The 13,719-nt window shown below is 38.3% G+C and overlaps 3 protein-coding genes across 3 annotated transcripts; 1 reads left to right on the forward strand and 2 right to left on the reverse strand.

Annotated features, from left to right (window-relative positions):
- Nucleotides 1-160: 160 nt before the first annotated feature.
- LOC137708745 (uncharacterized acetyltransferase At3g50280-like) lies at nucleotides 161-2,289 on the reverse strand. Its single transcript, XM_068447897.1, has 2 exons — nucleotides 690-2,289; nucleotides 161-504 (listed from the first exon to the last, which is right to left on the reverse strand). Exons 1-2 carry the CDS (start codon nucleotides 2,036-2,038, stop codon nucleotides 492-494), a joined length of 1,362 nt encoding a protein of 453 aa, XP_068303998.1. The 5' UTR covers nucleotides 2,039-2,289; the 3' UTR covers nucleotides 161-491.
- A 1,576-nt stretch (nucleotides 2,290-3,865) lies between these two features.
- Nucleotides 3,866-5,215, reverse strand: LOC137719957 (uncharacterized acetyltransferase At3g50280-like). The gene has a single exon (XM_068458972.1). The coding sequence runs from the start codon at nucleotides 5,213-5,215 to the stop codon at nucleotides 3,866-3,868; it is 1,350 nt and encodes a 449-aa protein (XP_068315073.1).
- A 7,301-nt stretch (nucleotides 5,216-12,516) lies between these two features.
- LOC137720045 (uncharacterized) lies at nucleotides 12,517-13,511 on the forward strand. The gene is made up of 3 exons (XM_068459084.1): nucleotides 12,517-12,666; nucleotides 12,743-12,968; nucleotides 13,342-13,511. The coding sequence occupies exons 1-3, from the start codon at nucleotides 12,517-12,519 to the stop codon at nucleotides 13,509-13,511; spliced, it is 546 nt and encodes a 181-aa protein (XP_068315185.1).
- Nucleotides 13,512-13,719: the final 208 nt, after the last annotated feature.

The raw sequence follows: 13,719 nt of genomic DNA on the forward strand, positions 1-13,719 counted from the left end.
TAGTACTACAGTCTAGTAGTATTTATATTCACTTGCAAGTGAGAGGTATTAGGTTTGGTTTGAACCACATTATTATTAACCCATTGTGAGACTAAGCTCATCCACCCTTAGTGTAAATAATATCATTTGTTAAAAAAAAAAAAAAAATAGAAGAAGAGGGAAGGAGAGAGAGATTAGAAAGGGAGATAGTCTTAATCCCATTAACACATCACCGACAAACCAAATACATAAGAGTAAATGAGAGAAAACTAACGAGTAGGTGCCCTCCAAGCTAAGGGAGAGGTAGTGCACTCTCTTAGTAGTATTACTTAGTGAAATGGCTACATCACGTGAATCCTTGCAAACTGCAGGAATCAATAATGCCATTCTGTAATTATTGTTATCATGTAGCATCGATTATAGTACCAATAATTCTTCTGTCCCTTTCTTTACAGAGTTGGTGCTGACTGGTAGCTGTCTGACGATCACATGGTGAAGGCATACGACCTTTATTAATTTCCAGAACTGTCGACAACCATAAACCAACAAATTTTCAATGATTGAGTGGAGGACGCTTAGTAATCAGGTAATTTAAGCGGGGATGTTCTTAAGAATAAAATGACACAAATAAAACATGAGCATAATTAAAAACCAAGAAATCAAGGATCGAAGATCCGCAATAATAAAATTTTCTCTAAAATAAAGTTTACCAAGCCACACTAGCCATGAACTCTTCGTCCTCCGCCAAAGCTTGCAGCGTCTGCGGCGAGAGGCAAGCTTCAAAATCAATGCTTCCATCTTCCGCCCCGGGAAACACCGTCAACTTCCCATCGAACTTGTTCCCGGCACCACTTCTAACTGCCAGAGGACTTCCCCAACCAAAGTTGTTACCATACACATTGAACCGCGGCGAGCTTCCCGTGCCTAATGCTTGATCACTTGCGAAAGCATTCATTTTGGCTAGTTTTGGACTCTCTTTCCATTGCTTCAAAAAATTTATAGCATCCTCTTTCGTCTTTGTAGCAATCATCTTGTTCATTTCCAAAGCCACCCAGCCTAGTCCGCGGTTGAGCAAATCGCTCACGGTGGATGTGACCGTGCCAAAAAGAACCGCATTGCCAAGGTATTCATCGGGTAATGGCGGCTGCAATCTTTGCCTCAGGCCTACTAGTAAGCAATATTTGATTTCTTGGTCGGGGTTGAGATGCCCGGTGCGGGGTATGGAAACCCAAAGATGAGCCAAGAGTGCTTGTAAGGATGAGATCTTGGTGGTGCCCATCTCGACATTGGCTTTGGCTTTGAGCTGAGCAATTTTTTCCTTGGGGAAATGAAATACCCGTTGTTTAAGAGGCGATGGTAGAAATTTATCTGGGATCTGACTTCGGAAGAAGGGAATGCGAACTGGAAGATCAATGATGCCGTCCAGAAACTCACGGCCAAAAATACGAGGAGACTGCGAAATTCCATCGCGACGACCACCACCTCGAGAGATCTCGGACCAAGTGTTGAAGAAATGCCAAAATGTCGACCCATCAATAACCGAGTGGTTCATTGTGCAACCTATGAAAACGCCATCAACCAGCTCTGTTACTTGCGCTGCAAGAAGGGGTTTGGTCACACTTTCGTAATTCAATGCCCCATTCATGGAAAAGAGGTCGTAGACAATTTCATCAGGGACCAAGACAGGGTCGAGGATATCCGCCACAGTGACTCCATCAGCAACCGCGTGGACAAACTCAGCTCCGGCCCCATTGCATTCGACAGCGAAAGAGGTGGTGTTATCGTCTTTATTTTCCGTGATGGCAAGACGACCGGCGAGGGGATAGAAGATGTCCAAGGCGGTGGCGAAAGAGGACTTTAAGTGTTCGACTAGGTTATCCTTTAGGTCTTCATTCCCACAGTCAGTAGAAGTAGGTTTGTGGAAAAGAAGGCCCTTTTGAACTTGATCTACAAGGAGGAATTGCAGATCCCATGGAGTTAATTCAATTCTATGAGTTAACTCATCACTGTGGGTTGTCGGTTGAACAGTTGTGGTGGAGATCAAGCGAATGTATCTCATATTGTGGTATTGTTCTCTTGAGGAAGGCAGACTATACTATACTGAAGCTTTGACTCTAGGCCAAATCGGACGATTAATGGTCACCGTGTGGTGATAACGAATTTCCAAGACTACCCAAAAGTGAAATTTCTGTTAAATCTCACTTAAATATAGGGATAAAATATGTCCAACCACACTCTTTAGCCTTCATCTCTCTTCATCTCTCCGTGTAATTATGCCTCCCCTCCTGTGGCCTCTTCTCCACTGTCCTCTCCTCCAATCTGGCACTCAAGGTCATCACTGTAGCTCCGCTATTGACTTGTAACGTTTTCCATCTTAGAAGAAACATTTACAAACATTTACCTAATTTCTTACCGGAAAAACAAAAGAAAAAAAAAACATTGTGGGGTGACACCCAACAAAGAAGAGGCCTTCCTTGTTCCTGGACCACCGAACACAACCCCCTCGCATCACTTATCTCTATCCTACGCCTCCCCTCTTAACCTACGCCCCATCCCTTATCTTGTGCACCTTTTTCCCCGATACCTTCCCCTCTCAACCTCTTTCCCCAAACTCGGAGTTTTTGAGAGATGTGGCTCTGGTGAGGGACTTGGCTCTGTCGGAATCGTCAGCGCTTGCGAATACCCGAGGCGGAGGAGGAGGACGAGATGGCTAAGATAACTTGCTTTGGTTGCAACTCGCGTGCCAACAACTATATGTGGGTCGGTGGATTCTTTTGCAAATAGTTAATTTAGCACATGATCAGAAAGCAAAAGTTAATTAGCATCAGATAAAACATGCACAATAGTGAAAGGACCTCTACCAAATAAATAATCAAACAAAAACTGATTATTGTTATCTTAATATATAGATAAAGTTAAGAAAAATAAATTTTTAAATCAAATTTATAAATCCAATGATGTGTCATTAATAAGAAACATACACATTGATCGGTACGTGGTTAATAATCCAATCATATACAACCACATCATTTTACTTGTAAATTTAAACTCTCTAACATTACCTTTATTATATACCTAAGAACTCAACTTTGTATCGAACATTTGATCTCTCTATTTTTTGGACATGGGTGGCTCTTCAAGGTAAGAGGTCCACGTTAGCTGGAAGGGCTATGAGCAACGTGTTCTCATAGGATTGCTCGCCTGCGGTGGCGAGTGAATTCGCAGCATCCATTACAGGAGTTGTAAGGACAAAAGGTCCGATTTACCCAAACTCGCAACCTACTAGCAAGGACGAAGAAGCCTCCTTTCATGTTACATTTCAAGCGTATTGTCGTTAAGATCTATTAGTTCTTGTATTTGATTTCCAGTCTTTTATGCTTTCATTTAACCATTAGCTGCACTCTTGCTCTAAAGTAAGGAATGATTAAAATCACTTTTTCTTCATTTCTTTCATTTTAAGTTTTGGGAATACAAACCACAACAATGTAAAGTTTTCCAACATTCGAGGTATATAAAAGAATCCAAATAAGTCAACTTCACACTTAGTGCACAATCGCTTGGTTTATATTTTAAGAAAAGTGTATTGCACTCGCACTAACACAATTTAAGCATGGAGTGACACGACGCTATTCTCTTCTCTCAAACCTTTATGTGGCACTGAGAAACAAGAAAAATAACACCCAGGAGAAACAATTTGTTGATACAATTAACCGAGTCCAATTTCTAGGCCAAGAATTCAAACCGCATAAACAACATCCAGTTTTTGGTTATTATCTAAGTAGCGCCTTTCAGAGTCTGATTCATACATAACAAACAAGCACAAAAATGTAAATCAAGCTTGAGATCTAGATGGTATTGGCTTGTACCAATACCATCACAAATAAATTCACCTAGTCAGACTCGCCATAAACTCTGCGTCGTGTGCCAAAGCATGCAGTGTCCGAGGCGAAAGGCAAGCTTCAAAATCAATACTTCCCTCTTCAGCCCCTTGAAATACAGTTAATTTGCCATCAAACTTGTTCCCAGCGCCACTTCGAACAGCCAGCGGCCTTCCCCAACCGAAGTCATTACCAAACACATCGAACCGCGGCGAGCTTCCTGTCAATAATGAGTTACTTGCCAAGCTACCGAGGTTTGGTACTTTGGGATTTTTAATCCAATCCTCCAACAGCTTCCTTACATCATGTTCTGTTTGTGCAGCAATCATCTTGTTCATTTCCCACGCAGCCCAGCCTAGTCCACGCTCAAGCAATTCACCTACACTGGATGTTACCATGCCAAATCGAACCGCATTTCCAAGGTACTGGTCTGGCAATGGTGGCTGCAATCTCTGCCTCATTCCAACTATTATTTTGTACATAGTTTCTTGACCAGTGCTGAGGCATTGGTTGCGGGTTACGGATAACCAAAGATGAGCCAACAGTGCTTGAAGGGATGAGATCTTGGTAGTTCCCATTTCAGAATTCGCTTTGGCTTTGAGTTGCGCAATTTTTTCCTTGGAAAAATGAAACACTCTTTGCTTAAGGATGGGTGCCAAAAACTTAGTTTTGGGGATTTGATTTTGAAAGAAGGGAATGCGAACTGGGAGATCAATGATGCCGTCAAGATATTCACGTTCAAAAATTGGCGGAGGTTGTGAGAGTTTACCATTAGTACTACCACGCCGAGAGATTTCTGACCAAGTATTGAAGAAGTGCCAGAAGGAAGACCCATCAACGACGGAGTGGTTCATAGTGCAACCTATGAAAATGCCATCAACAAGCTCAGTTACCTGCACTGCAAGCAAGGGTTTGGACTCGCCGCCTTCGTAATTTAAAACCCCATTCATTAAAAAGAATGAGTAAACAATGTCATCAGGAACCAAATCAGGGTCAAGAACATCAGCCACCGTGACAACATCAGCAACTGCATGGACAAACTCCGCTCCGGCACCATTGCAATTGACGGAAAAAGAGGTGGTATTGTCATCTTCGTTTTGGGTGATGGTAAGACGGCCGGCAAGGGGATAGAAGATATCCAATGTGAGGGAGAGGGAGGCTTTTAGGTGTTGTATCAAGCTCTTGTTTGGGTATTTTTCGTAAGTATTGGAGTTTGGTTTGTGGAAGAGAAGACCCTTTTGGACGTGATCTAATAGGATGAGCTGAAGATCCCATGGAGTTAGCTCAATTTTCTGAGTAAACTCATTGCTGATTGTGGGCTGAACAATGGTCGTGGAGATGACGCGAATGTGTTCCATCTCAGATATGAAAATTAAATGGTAAATCATGAACTTATAGACCAGGAAGCCAGGAAGTCACATATTATATATTAATATATTTGCAACTTGCAAGAATTATTTTTCGGATATCAACTAGTAGCATGAAGACGAAGATGTATCATGTATGAATTATTTATGTGAATATCTTCTTATTATCTTATTCTATTACATTTAAACTGGCGGTATGTGTACGTGTAATTTCGTGGTAAATGAATGCAGGTTTGGTGGATTGGTGGCATCAATCATCAAAAATGAGAATCACGTTCTGCATGCGATTAATTTATGTTCTTGTAGCGACTTGGAAATCTGTTCTCGGATTCTCCTTAGAAAATATGGGTCAATTTGACCATATAGTGCTCTGCCCATGGAAGCAGCAGCCCACCACCGCCAACCACGGCTCATTTTGAGGTAAATCTCTCATTTTTCGAGTTTAAATCTCTAATTGATAATTTAATAAGTCGTTAGTGATGCAGTGCTGAACAATTAATATGGTTTCTACATTAAACATGTTGTTGGAGACTTTTCATCTTTCAAAGTTATGTTTTAATTAGATGCCTAGTAACTATAATCTTTAGTATTAAGTTATTTATCCTATCAATGTTAGGTAGCTTCCTATTTAAAGGGTTCTATATGTAATATTAAGAAGTGAAATTAGTGAATTAAAGTTAATCTAAGAAGAGAGTGAGTTTTCTCCTCCTTAAAATCAAGTGTGAGACTTGGTCGTGTCGAGTGAATCCACGATTAACGACGTGAGTGAATCCGTTGCCCCTGATCGAGTGATTCCCAGGTTCTATCCCTGTAAAGACATGAGTGATTCTGTCCTCCCTGGTTGAGCGATTCGCAGGTTATCATCCCTCGTCTCTAGAGACTCCCTTGGCTTCTCCTGCATCAGTTAGCCCATTGTGAACCTCATTATTATTAGTCCATTGTGAACCACATTTTTGATAACTCATTGTGAGACTTAGCTCATTTCTCCACCTCTTAGACCAACTCCAACCCTTAAAGTAAGTCTCAAAATTTGCCTTCTATTCCCCTCCCCCCCCAAAAAAAAAAAAAAAACTCCAACCTTAGGCCTAAAATGGAGTCATGGTTTAAAAACTCAAAAATTGGCCAAATTCCAACCAAGATTTGGGTTTGGGTTAGTGGGCTGGCCCAAGTCTGTGCGTGGCACGCCCAGTTTTTTCAAAGCTGCATAGGATTGACACACCATTTACAATCCCACGCCCCCCACTTTTCCCAAACAACCAGCAAGAGACCCACCCATGTGGACATGTCGGGGAAGATTTATGAGCCCAATGGCTCTTTCTTTCATCTAATAGTGTAGGGCAACGAACCTTTGATTCCATCAAACGGTTTAGATTTAAACTTTGTTAATTTCTAGTTTTAAATTTATAAATATTATTAAATCCAACGGCTGAAATTTAATATGATCAAGTTAAACGGTACAAAAAAAAAATTAACAACCCAAATTTATATCCAAAGTCTAATATAATTAAAGAAAAATTTATTTAAATCAAAATTTACTCAAAAAACTCTATAAATATTAGTGATTTTCAAATTTGAGAGGCTCTTTCGTAAGGACCTAACAAATTCGTAATTGGAATTAGAAGATCTCTTTTAAATGTAATTAAAGATATTGTATGAGGTTGCAATTGAATTCAAATTTGAGGGGGTTAAATGTAATTTACCCTTATCGGAATCTAAATATTTTTAGGTTAAAATGTTCATAAAATTTTAATTAAGATGGTCTACATAATTTTTTTTGAATTTTTTTTTTAAAAAATATCATAAATTCATTTTTTAATAATCTCGGGCTAAAAATTTAATCCATAAGGGTTGGAGCAAAAAAAAAAAAAAAAAAGTTTTTGGGTTAAAAATTTTAGGTTTTAACCCAAGGGTTTGAGATGGTCTTAGTGTAGATAATATCGTTTGTTAAAAAAATATATGAAATTTTGTTTTTTTTGATATATTTTAATATAGTTATTGATTAATTGAACTATTGTTTAATATATATGATTATTGATTATTTGAATTATTGTTTAATTAGTATTGTTGATGCACAAAATCGGCAAGGACTTTGGTACAACAGAAAGTGTCAAGTTTGTGACCTTCGCTAGGTTGCTCTGGTCATTAGTGTGGATAAATATGTAAATGAGTAGAGACAGGGAAGCAAACAACACAAGATGTATGTGGTTCACCCAGATTGGCTACGTCCACGGAGTAGAAGAGTTCTTATTAGTTGTGAAGGGTTTACACAAATACATAGGTTCAAGCTCTCTTTTAGTGAGTTCTAGTGAATAGTTTAGTACAAATGACATTAGGGATTATTGTGGGAGAATGATCCCCTTTTATAGAAGAGAGTTTCTAGCTTTGTTCTGACATTGACACGTGTCGTGTTGTGATTGGACTCTGATATCGACACATGTCGCGCTGTGATTGGCTTCTGATACCGACATGTGTCGTGTTGTGATTGGCCTCCGGGTTGGAGGAAAAGTCTTGTGGGTCCTTGACGGTATGCTATTGACTGGTGCTTAGTAGTTTCGGGATTGGTCAAGTATGGTACAAACAAGTATTATTCATTGTAAAGTACTCTAGGAGTTAGAATCTAAGACATTTTTTTTTTGTTATATAGTTACATAATATAACGATACTAAATAGTGCTTAAATCTTCCTTAAAATATTTAGGGTAATCCTCCTTCAAATATTCCGGTTAGTCCAAATCCTACGTCGAATATTCCTTGTAGTTCACAGTCAAATGAGATCATTGAGTTGGATGAAAATATTGAAATATTGGTTAATCTTCCCACAAATCATGGACTTAGACCTCGAATGATTGATTATAAGCCTAATTATCATGAAGGAATCCATAGACATTATCTACAAAAGGATCTTTGTCAACCTAAAACCGACAAAATCCCAAAATAAAAAATTATGGGGAAGGACAATCGATGTTTTCTTATCTGTTGGTTTGATAATTTTGAACGGTCACCTCGCAATTTGTAATTAGGGCGGCACCCCGGTTTTCTGAGTGCCACCTTCACAATAAGAGTATGATAGAACAAAAGATGTTGCCTTTTACCTTTGTTGTTATCTTTTCAAATGTCGTTTTAATAAAACAGAAATGTTGACAGCGATGCCTTCGTTAAGACAGGGTTTACAAATTTGCATACACACGACAGCCTGTACGCCGTCTTCATCGAGGATAAGTCGTCCTCTACGAAAATTGACTGAGAAATCTCAATGAATTCTCGACAGATTTTGTTCATTCAAACGAAAACCTTCGACGACATTTCGAGGGAGGATCGAAGGCACCAAACCACCACTACCTGCACCTGTAGTTGCAAATCCCAACGACCTCGTCATACATCTTGGTTCTCATCTGAAATCATCCCTCGACGGAGATTCAGGATAGTGATGACAGCCTTGAGCTTCTAGCTCAGCCCTATGAACCCCAACCGCAGTAACAGGGGTGGATTTTCTTTTTTTTTTTTCTGGCGGGAGAGAGGACACGACCAACTTCGACTGATGCATACCCAAAAAACCCAAGGCCTTTGAGCCTCTAAAACGGGTCAACCCGCGGGTTCTATCCATGACCCGAGCCTCAGGTCGCGTTTGGTACGCGGGACGGGACGGAACAGAGTGGGACGAGGCGTTTCGTCCCACATTTGGTGTGCCTAAAATGAGTGGAACGCACTGTTCCACGGAACAAGTTTTGGATGATTTTTTGTTCCTCCCCCCCTGGAACGGGTTGTTCCATGTCTGTGGGACATAAGTTTCCAAAATTTTAAGACAAAAATGCCCCTTGTCTTTTTCAAAATTTACATCAAAAAATCATACAACAAACCCTAAAAACTATCTCTCTTCTTCTCAGCCGTCGTGTTCCTCCCTCTGCATCTTCCCTTTCTTCCTCATCTTCTTCCGTGTAGCCTCTTCACCTCTGCATCTTCCTTTCGCAACCTTCATCCTCGTCCTCTTCCATGTAGCAGCTCTGCATCTCCTCTTCGCAGCTCTTCCGTGTAGCAGCTCTGCGAACTTTCCTCCTTATCCTCTTCCGTAGCATCTTCAACTCTGCATCTCCGTTCCAGGTTCGATCTGTTTTTGTGTAGCTCTTGGTCTCTATTTCTTCGATTGTTCAAATGTTTTTTATTTGTTCTCTGTTTATTTGGTTGACATTTCCAATGCCCAGTCATCTTCTTCTTATTATGAAAGTTAGAAAACTAGATATGTACGCTAGCAGCAAGACTCTTGCCTGCAACATACGAATACGAATGTTAACTACCTATTAAGGGGACAATTTCCTTGTATACATAGCACACTTACCTGAATAGATCTATAACATATCCAAGCTCATGATAGATAGTATCGAGGCCTAGGGTCATGGAGATGTAGATAGCCAGGCGCAACCAGTAATAGCCTCGATCTCTATGCATGTTCATGAGGGATCTTCTTGTGTAAATATGGGAGATTGTGTAAGAAAGACAGCTCGGCTTCTCTTCTCCAATTTTTCACCAGAGTCCTAAATTTCATGTGAATTAATGTTAGTCGATGTTGCCCCCCACTAATCCTGGGGTCACTACTGCAATTTGAAATTTTATTCAAAAAGGTTCATACATAATTACTTCTATGAATCTGATTACTAGTTTACCTGTTTACACAGTTCAGCTACTTGTCTTTGAACTTGTTGAAAGGTTTCAGATTCTTTATTAGGACCTTATTAGAGTATCAATTGCTACTTCTGTTGGTGTGGTTACGCCTTGCTCAATGTCATGCAGCGTGTTACAAAGTTCTATTAGATTTCTAAAGGTTTATTAGCATGTTGTGTGACTTCTTGTTTCCAAAGAGATTTTCTTACCTGCTCAAAATCTTTGTTTATGGTCTTAAGGAAGTGATCCGATGGATTTTGGAGAGTTGGGCATGGGAAACCAGTTAAAGTGAAAAACTGCAACCAATTAAGAACATCAGTACATAGTTAACAATATATTTAAATAACTCTTATTATTGTCTATGTATATGAGGAAGCTATAAAAGAAGAAGGCTTCATAATCAATTCATAAATTTTATGAAAATACCACTAACTTGGTTATAAAGCCTAATATTTAGTTTTGAATTCTAACCATAAAACTAAGGGGTTGTAACATTCTACAAGAACCATATCTGACTCATTACAAATGAGGTCTCAGGGAAACATGAACATTCATTTGGAAAATTTATCCTTATTTTTAGGTTGGCGCTTTTCCAAATCAAGCTTCCCTCATTGCTTTACCAAACTTTTAAAAAAAAATTCTTAGAGATCCACTCTATTTACCTAAACAAACCACTAATCCTAGCTATATGCTTTGCCTTGAAGGCATTAATTTAATTTATAGCTTTGCATGTAAGATGGAAGACTACATAGTGTGATCTTTTGTTGATTTTTGACTGCATTTCATTGGTGACCACCTTAGTTTAAGGCTTATCCAAATTGATTGAAGATGAGAGTCCTTGCTTGATTATACTCTATAATTCAAACTTTATATCCATGAAATCACAAGGAAACTTTCTGAAATATGATAAGGGCATATGCCACTATCATTTCCATATTGGCTCCAATGCCAAGGGCATAAAGAAACACTTGGTCCATCTATAATAATTGTCTTCAATAGACTTGTCTTTAATATATTAGTCGCTTACACATCCGTAAATAATTGTCGCTTATTTGTAGTGCATTGACAACTTACAGTCTTGCAATCGTTACAACTACATGAATGACTGACGCTAGTATTGCTTAAAGTAATATCAAACTTCTAATGATATGCACTAGCTAGTGTTGTGATTAAAGAGGATGATGTAAAAGGCTAGGTTGTGTAGACTTAGCAACACCATTTTTTAAAAAATAATAATAATTATTCATAGTTCTAGTTCCTCAATACTTGAAAGCATGTCAAATTCCTATGGACGAGGACCTATCAAATAAGAAGAGCCAAGTCTCTAGAAGGATATCATCAAATATAGCCTCATAGTGAAAATGGTTGAATAAAAAAAAATTAGACCTTCCATTACACATAAGGACCAATAATTCACTGTAACAATTCTATTGGGTAACCTATTTAAATATGTGGCCCCAAATAATCTTGCATCTAATTTCATCTTTGATTTTATAATTGGTCATGTTCAATTAAAAAATAAACTGTATTGTTATTGGTCTTGGGAAGATTAGTCTAACCTTACTACTGAAGTGCTCAGTTGCATCAACTATACTATTGATGAAATATCATATTTACATGTCATTTTATACTTATGAATATTAAACGGTCTAATCACGTACCACATTTTGTACGTGTGCATTCGAATTGCCTAATCGTTTCATGTTTGCGTCGACATGATTTAACATGTTACTGCGTTTTGATTTACTATTTTAACAAACTTTATAAATCAAGGCCATATCCTAAAACATGATTTCTCATAAACAATAATTTTAAGTAATGTAAAAACATAACTTAGCTAGATATGTGAATATAAATCTCATGTCAACTTTTTTGTTATGCAATCAATATCTTATTTGTTCTAAAAAACTTAAGGTTTGTTATCTATAACAGGCTTATCAAGAGTTAACCAAAGAAAAGCGGCGTGCTCAAATTGCTCAAGGTTTCACTCCATCTCCCTTCTTTTTTCTTCCTTTCCATATGATCATCGGTTTTATGTGTTCATAATTCTTTAGATGGATGGAAAAGTGAATATAAATTGAAGTTAGAAAAAAATTGATATGTTGTTGAGTAGACCATTACCCTTGCAAAAAGTGTGGGACCTTGTTGTCATATTTTTCGTGTTGAAGCTCTTGTATGTGTTTGCTTAATTTTACCAAGTCCAAGTATCTAAAATGAATTTAGCGTATGTTGATGCTCCACTCATTCATGTGTTATTTTTTTGCATGTGAAGGTATGGATGAATATGAGACTCAATTCTTTGTTCTTTTGAACGTTTGGATTATAATGGCACAAGTTTTTACTATGAATGCACAATTGTTGAGGTATAAACAACAACAAAGGAGACAACGCGAAATAGCTAGTTTAGAGTAGAGGACATTTGTTAGACTTCATGTTAGGAGAGAGGAAATAAATCGTATCACGCGATTGAGTGATACTAACTGTTTGTGGGAGCTACGAATGGATAGGAATGCATTTGCAGTTTTATGTGATTTACTACAAACTCGTGGTGGATTGGTAGATGATGGTCATGTTACAATAGAGGAGCAAGTAGCTACTTTTATTAACATATTAGCCCACCACAATAAAAATAGGTCAATGCAAGTTAGATTCATTAGGTCTGGTGAAACTATCAGTCGGTATGTCCGTAGAGTATTGCGTGCGTTGCTCAGTTTGCAAGATGTGTTGTTTGCAAAACCAACCCCTATCCCAGAGGATTGCATGGAATCAAGATGGAAATGCTTCAAGGTAATAATCATAATAAAATCATTAATAACATAATTATTTGTAGTTGCTAATTAATATAATTTTTTCTTTTGTCTAGGGTTGCTTAGGAGCGCTAGATGGAACATACATAGGGGTCACTGTGCCTGATGTCGATAGACCAAGATATAGAACAAGGAAGGGTCATATAGCAACTAATGTGTTAGGCGTATGCACACACGACCTCAAATTCGTATATTTGTTATCCGGTTGGGAGGGATCAGCTACTGATTCGAGAGTTCTTGGTGACGCTGTTACTAGAGCTAATGGCCTCAAGGTCCCAACTGGTAAGATAGACAAGCATCTAGTATTTTTCCTTACCTTTGTTGGCCAACAACTAAAATTTATTATCAACTAATATAGGTACATACTATTTGGTTGATTCCGAATATACGAATGGTAAGGGTTTTCTGGCACCGTATAGAGGCACTAGATACCATTTGCAAGAATGGGAAGACAATTCACGTGCACCTAGGAATCATGAAGAATATTTTAATATGAAACACTCACGTGCTAGGAATGTCATTGAGAGATGTTTTGGCCTCCTCAAACGACGTTGGGCTATCTTACGAAGTCCTTCCCACTATCCAATCAAGATTCAGGGACGAATGATCACCGCATGTAGTTTACTTTATAATTTTATCAGAATGTATATGGCAGTTGATCCTAAGGAAAATGCAAGGCTTGCGTTTAATGAATTACCTATAGGGGAAGATTTACCAGAAGTATTAGCCTACATTGAAACCATTGAGTCAAGCCAGATATGGACTCAATTGAGGGATGATCTTGCAAGAGAAATTTATGATGAGTGGAGAGGAAGGAGGGCTTGAAAATTGGTTGACATGGTAGTTGTTGTAATTGTCTTTTATTGAGATGTGGACTCAATGTAGTTGTTGTAATTGGCTTGAAAATTCGTAACATCAAGACTATTGAGATGTTTGTTATTGTAATGTGGTAATTGGGAGTTATATGGATGTTATGGCTTCTTTGATATGTTTATTTGTGTTACTAAATTTTAATAAATTTTAAAATTAGGGT

The sequence above is a fragment of the Pyrus communis genome, chromosome 1, assembly GCF_963583255.1.
Source record: "Pyrus communis chromosome 1, drPyrComm1.1, whole genome shotgun sequence".
NCBI classification, from domain to species: domain Eukaryota; kingdom Viridiplantae; phylum Streptophyta; class Magnoliopsida; order Rosales; family Rosaceae; genus Pyrus; species Pyrus communis.

What these genes read in the sequence shown, in the direction of transcription:
- LOC137708745 (XM_068447897.1), bottom strand. Translation starts at nt 2,038, where the DNA reads ATGAGATACATTCGCTTGATCTCCACCACAACTGTTCAACCGACAACC.
- LOC137719957 (XM_068458972.1), bottom strand. Translation starts at nt 5,215, where the DNA reads ATGGAACACATTCGCGTCATCTCCACGACCATTGTTCAGCCCACAATC.
- LOC137720045 (XM_068459084.1), top strand. Translation starts at nt 12,517, where the DNA reads ATGCAAGTTAGATTCATTAGGTCTGGTGAAACTATCAGTCGGTATGTC. An exon ending in CAAGATGGAAATGCTTCAAG is followed by an intron (nt 12,667 to 12,742) that starts GTAATAATCATA and finishes TCTTTTGTCTAG; the next exon opens with GGTTGCTTAGGAGCGCTAGA. An exon ending in TGGCCTCAAGGTCCCAACTG is followed by an intron (nt 12,969 to 13,341) that starts GTAAGATAGACA and finishes TGTATATGGCAG; the next exon opens with TTGATCCTAAGGAAAATGCA.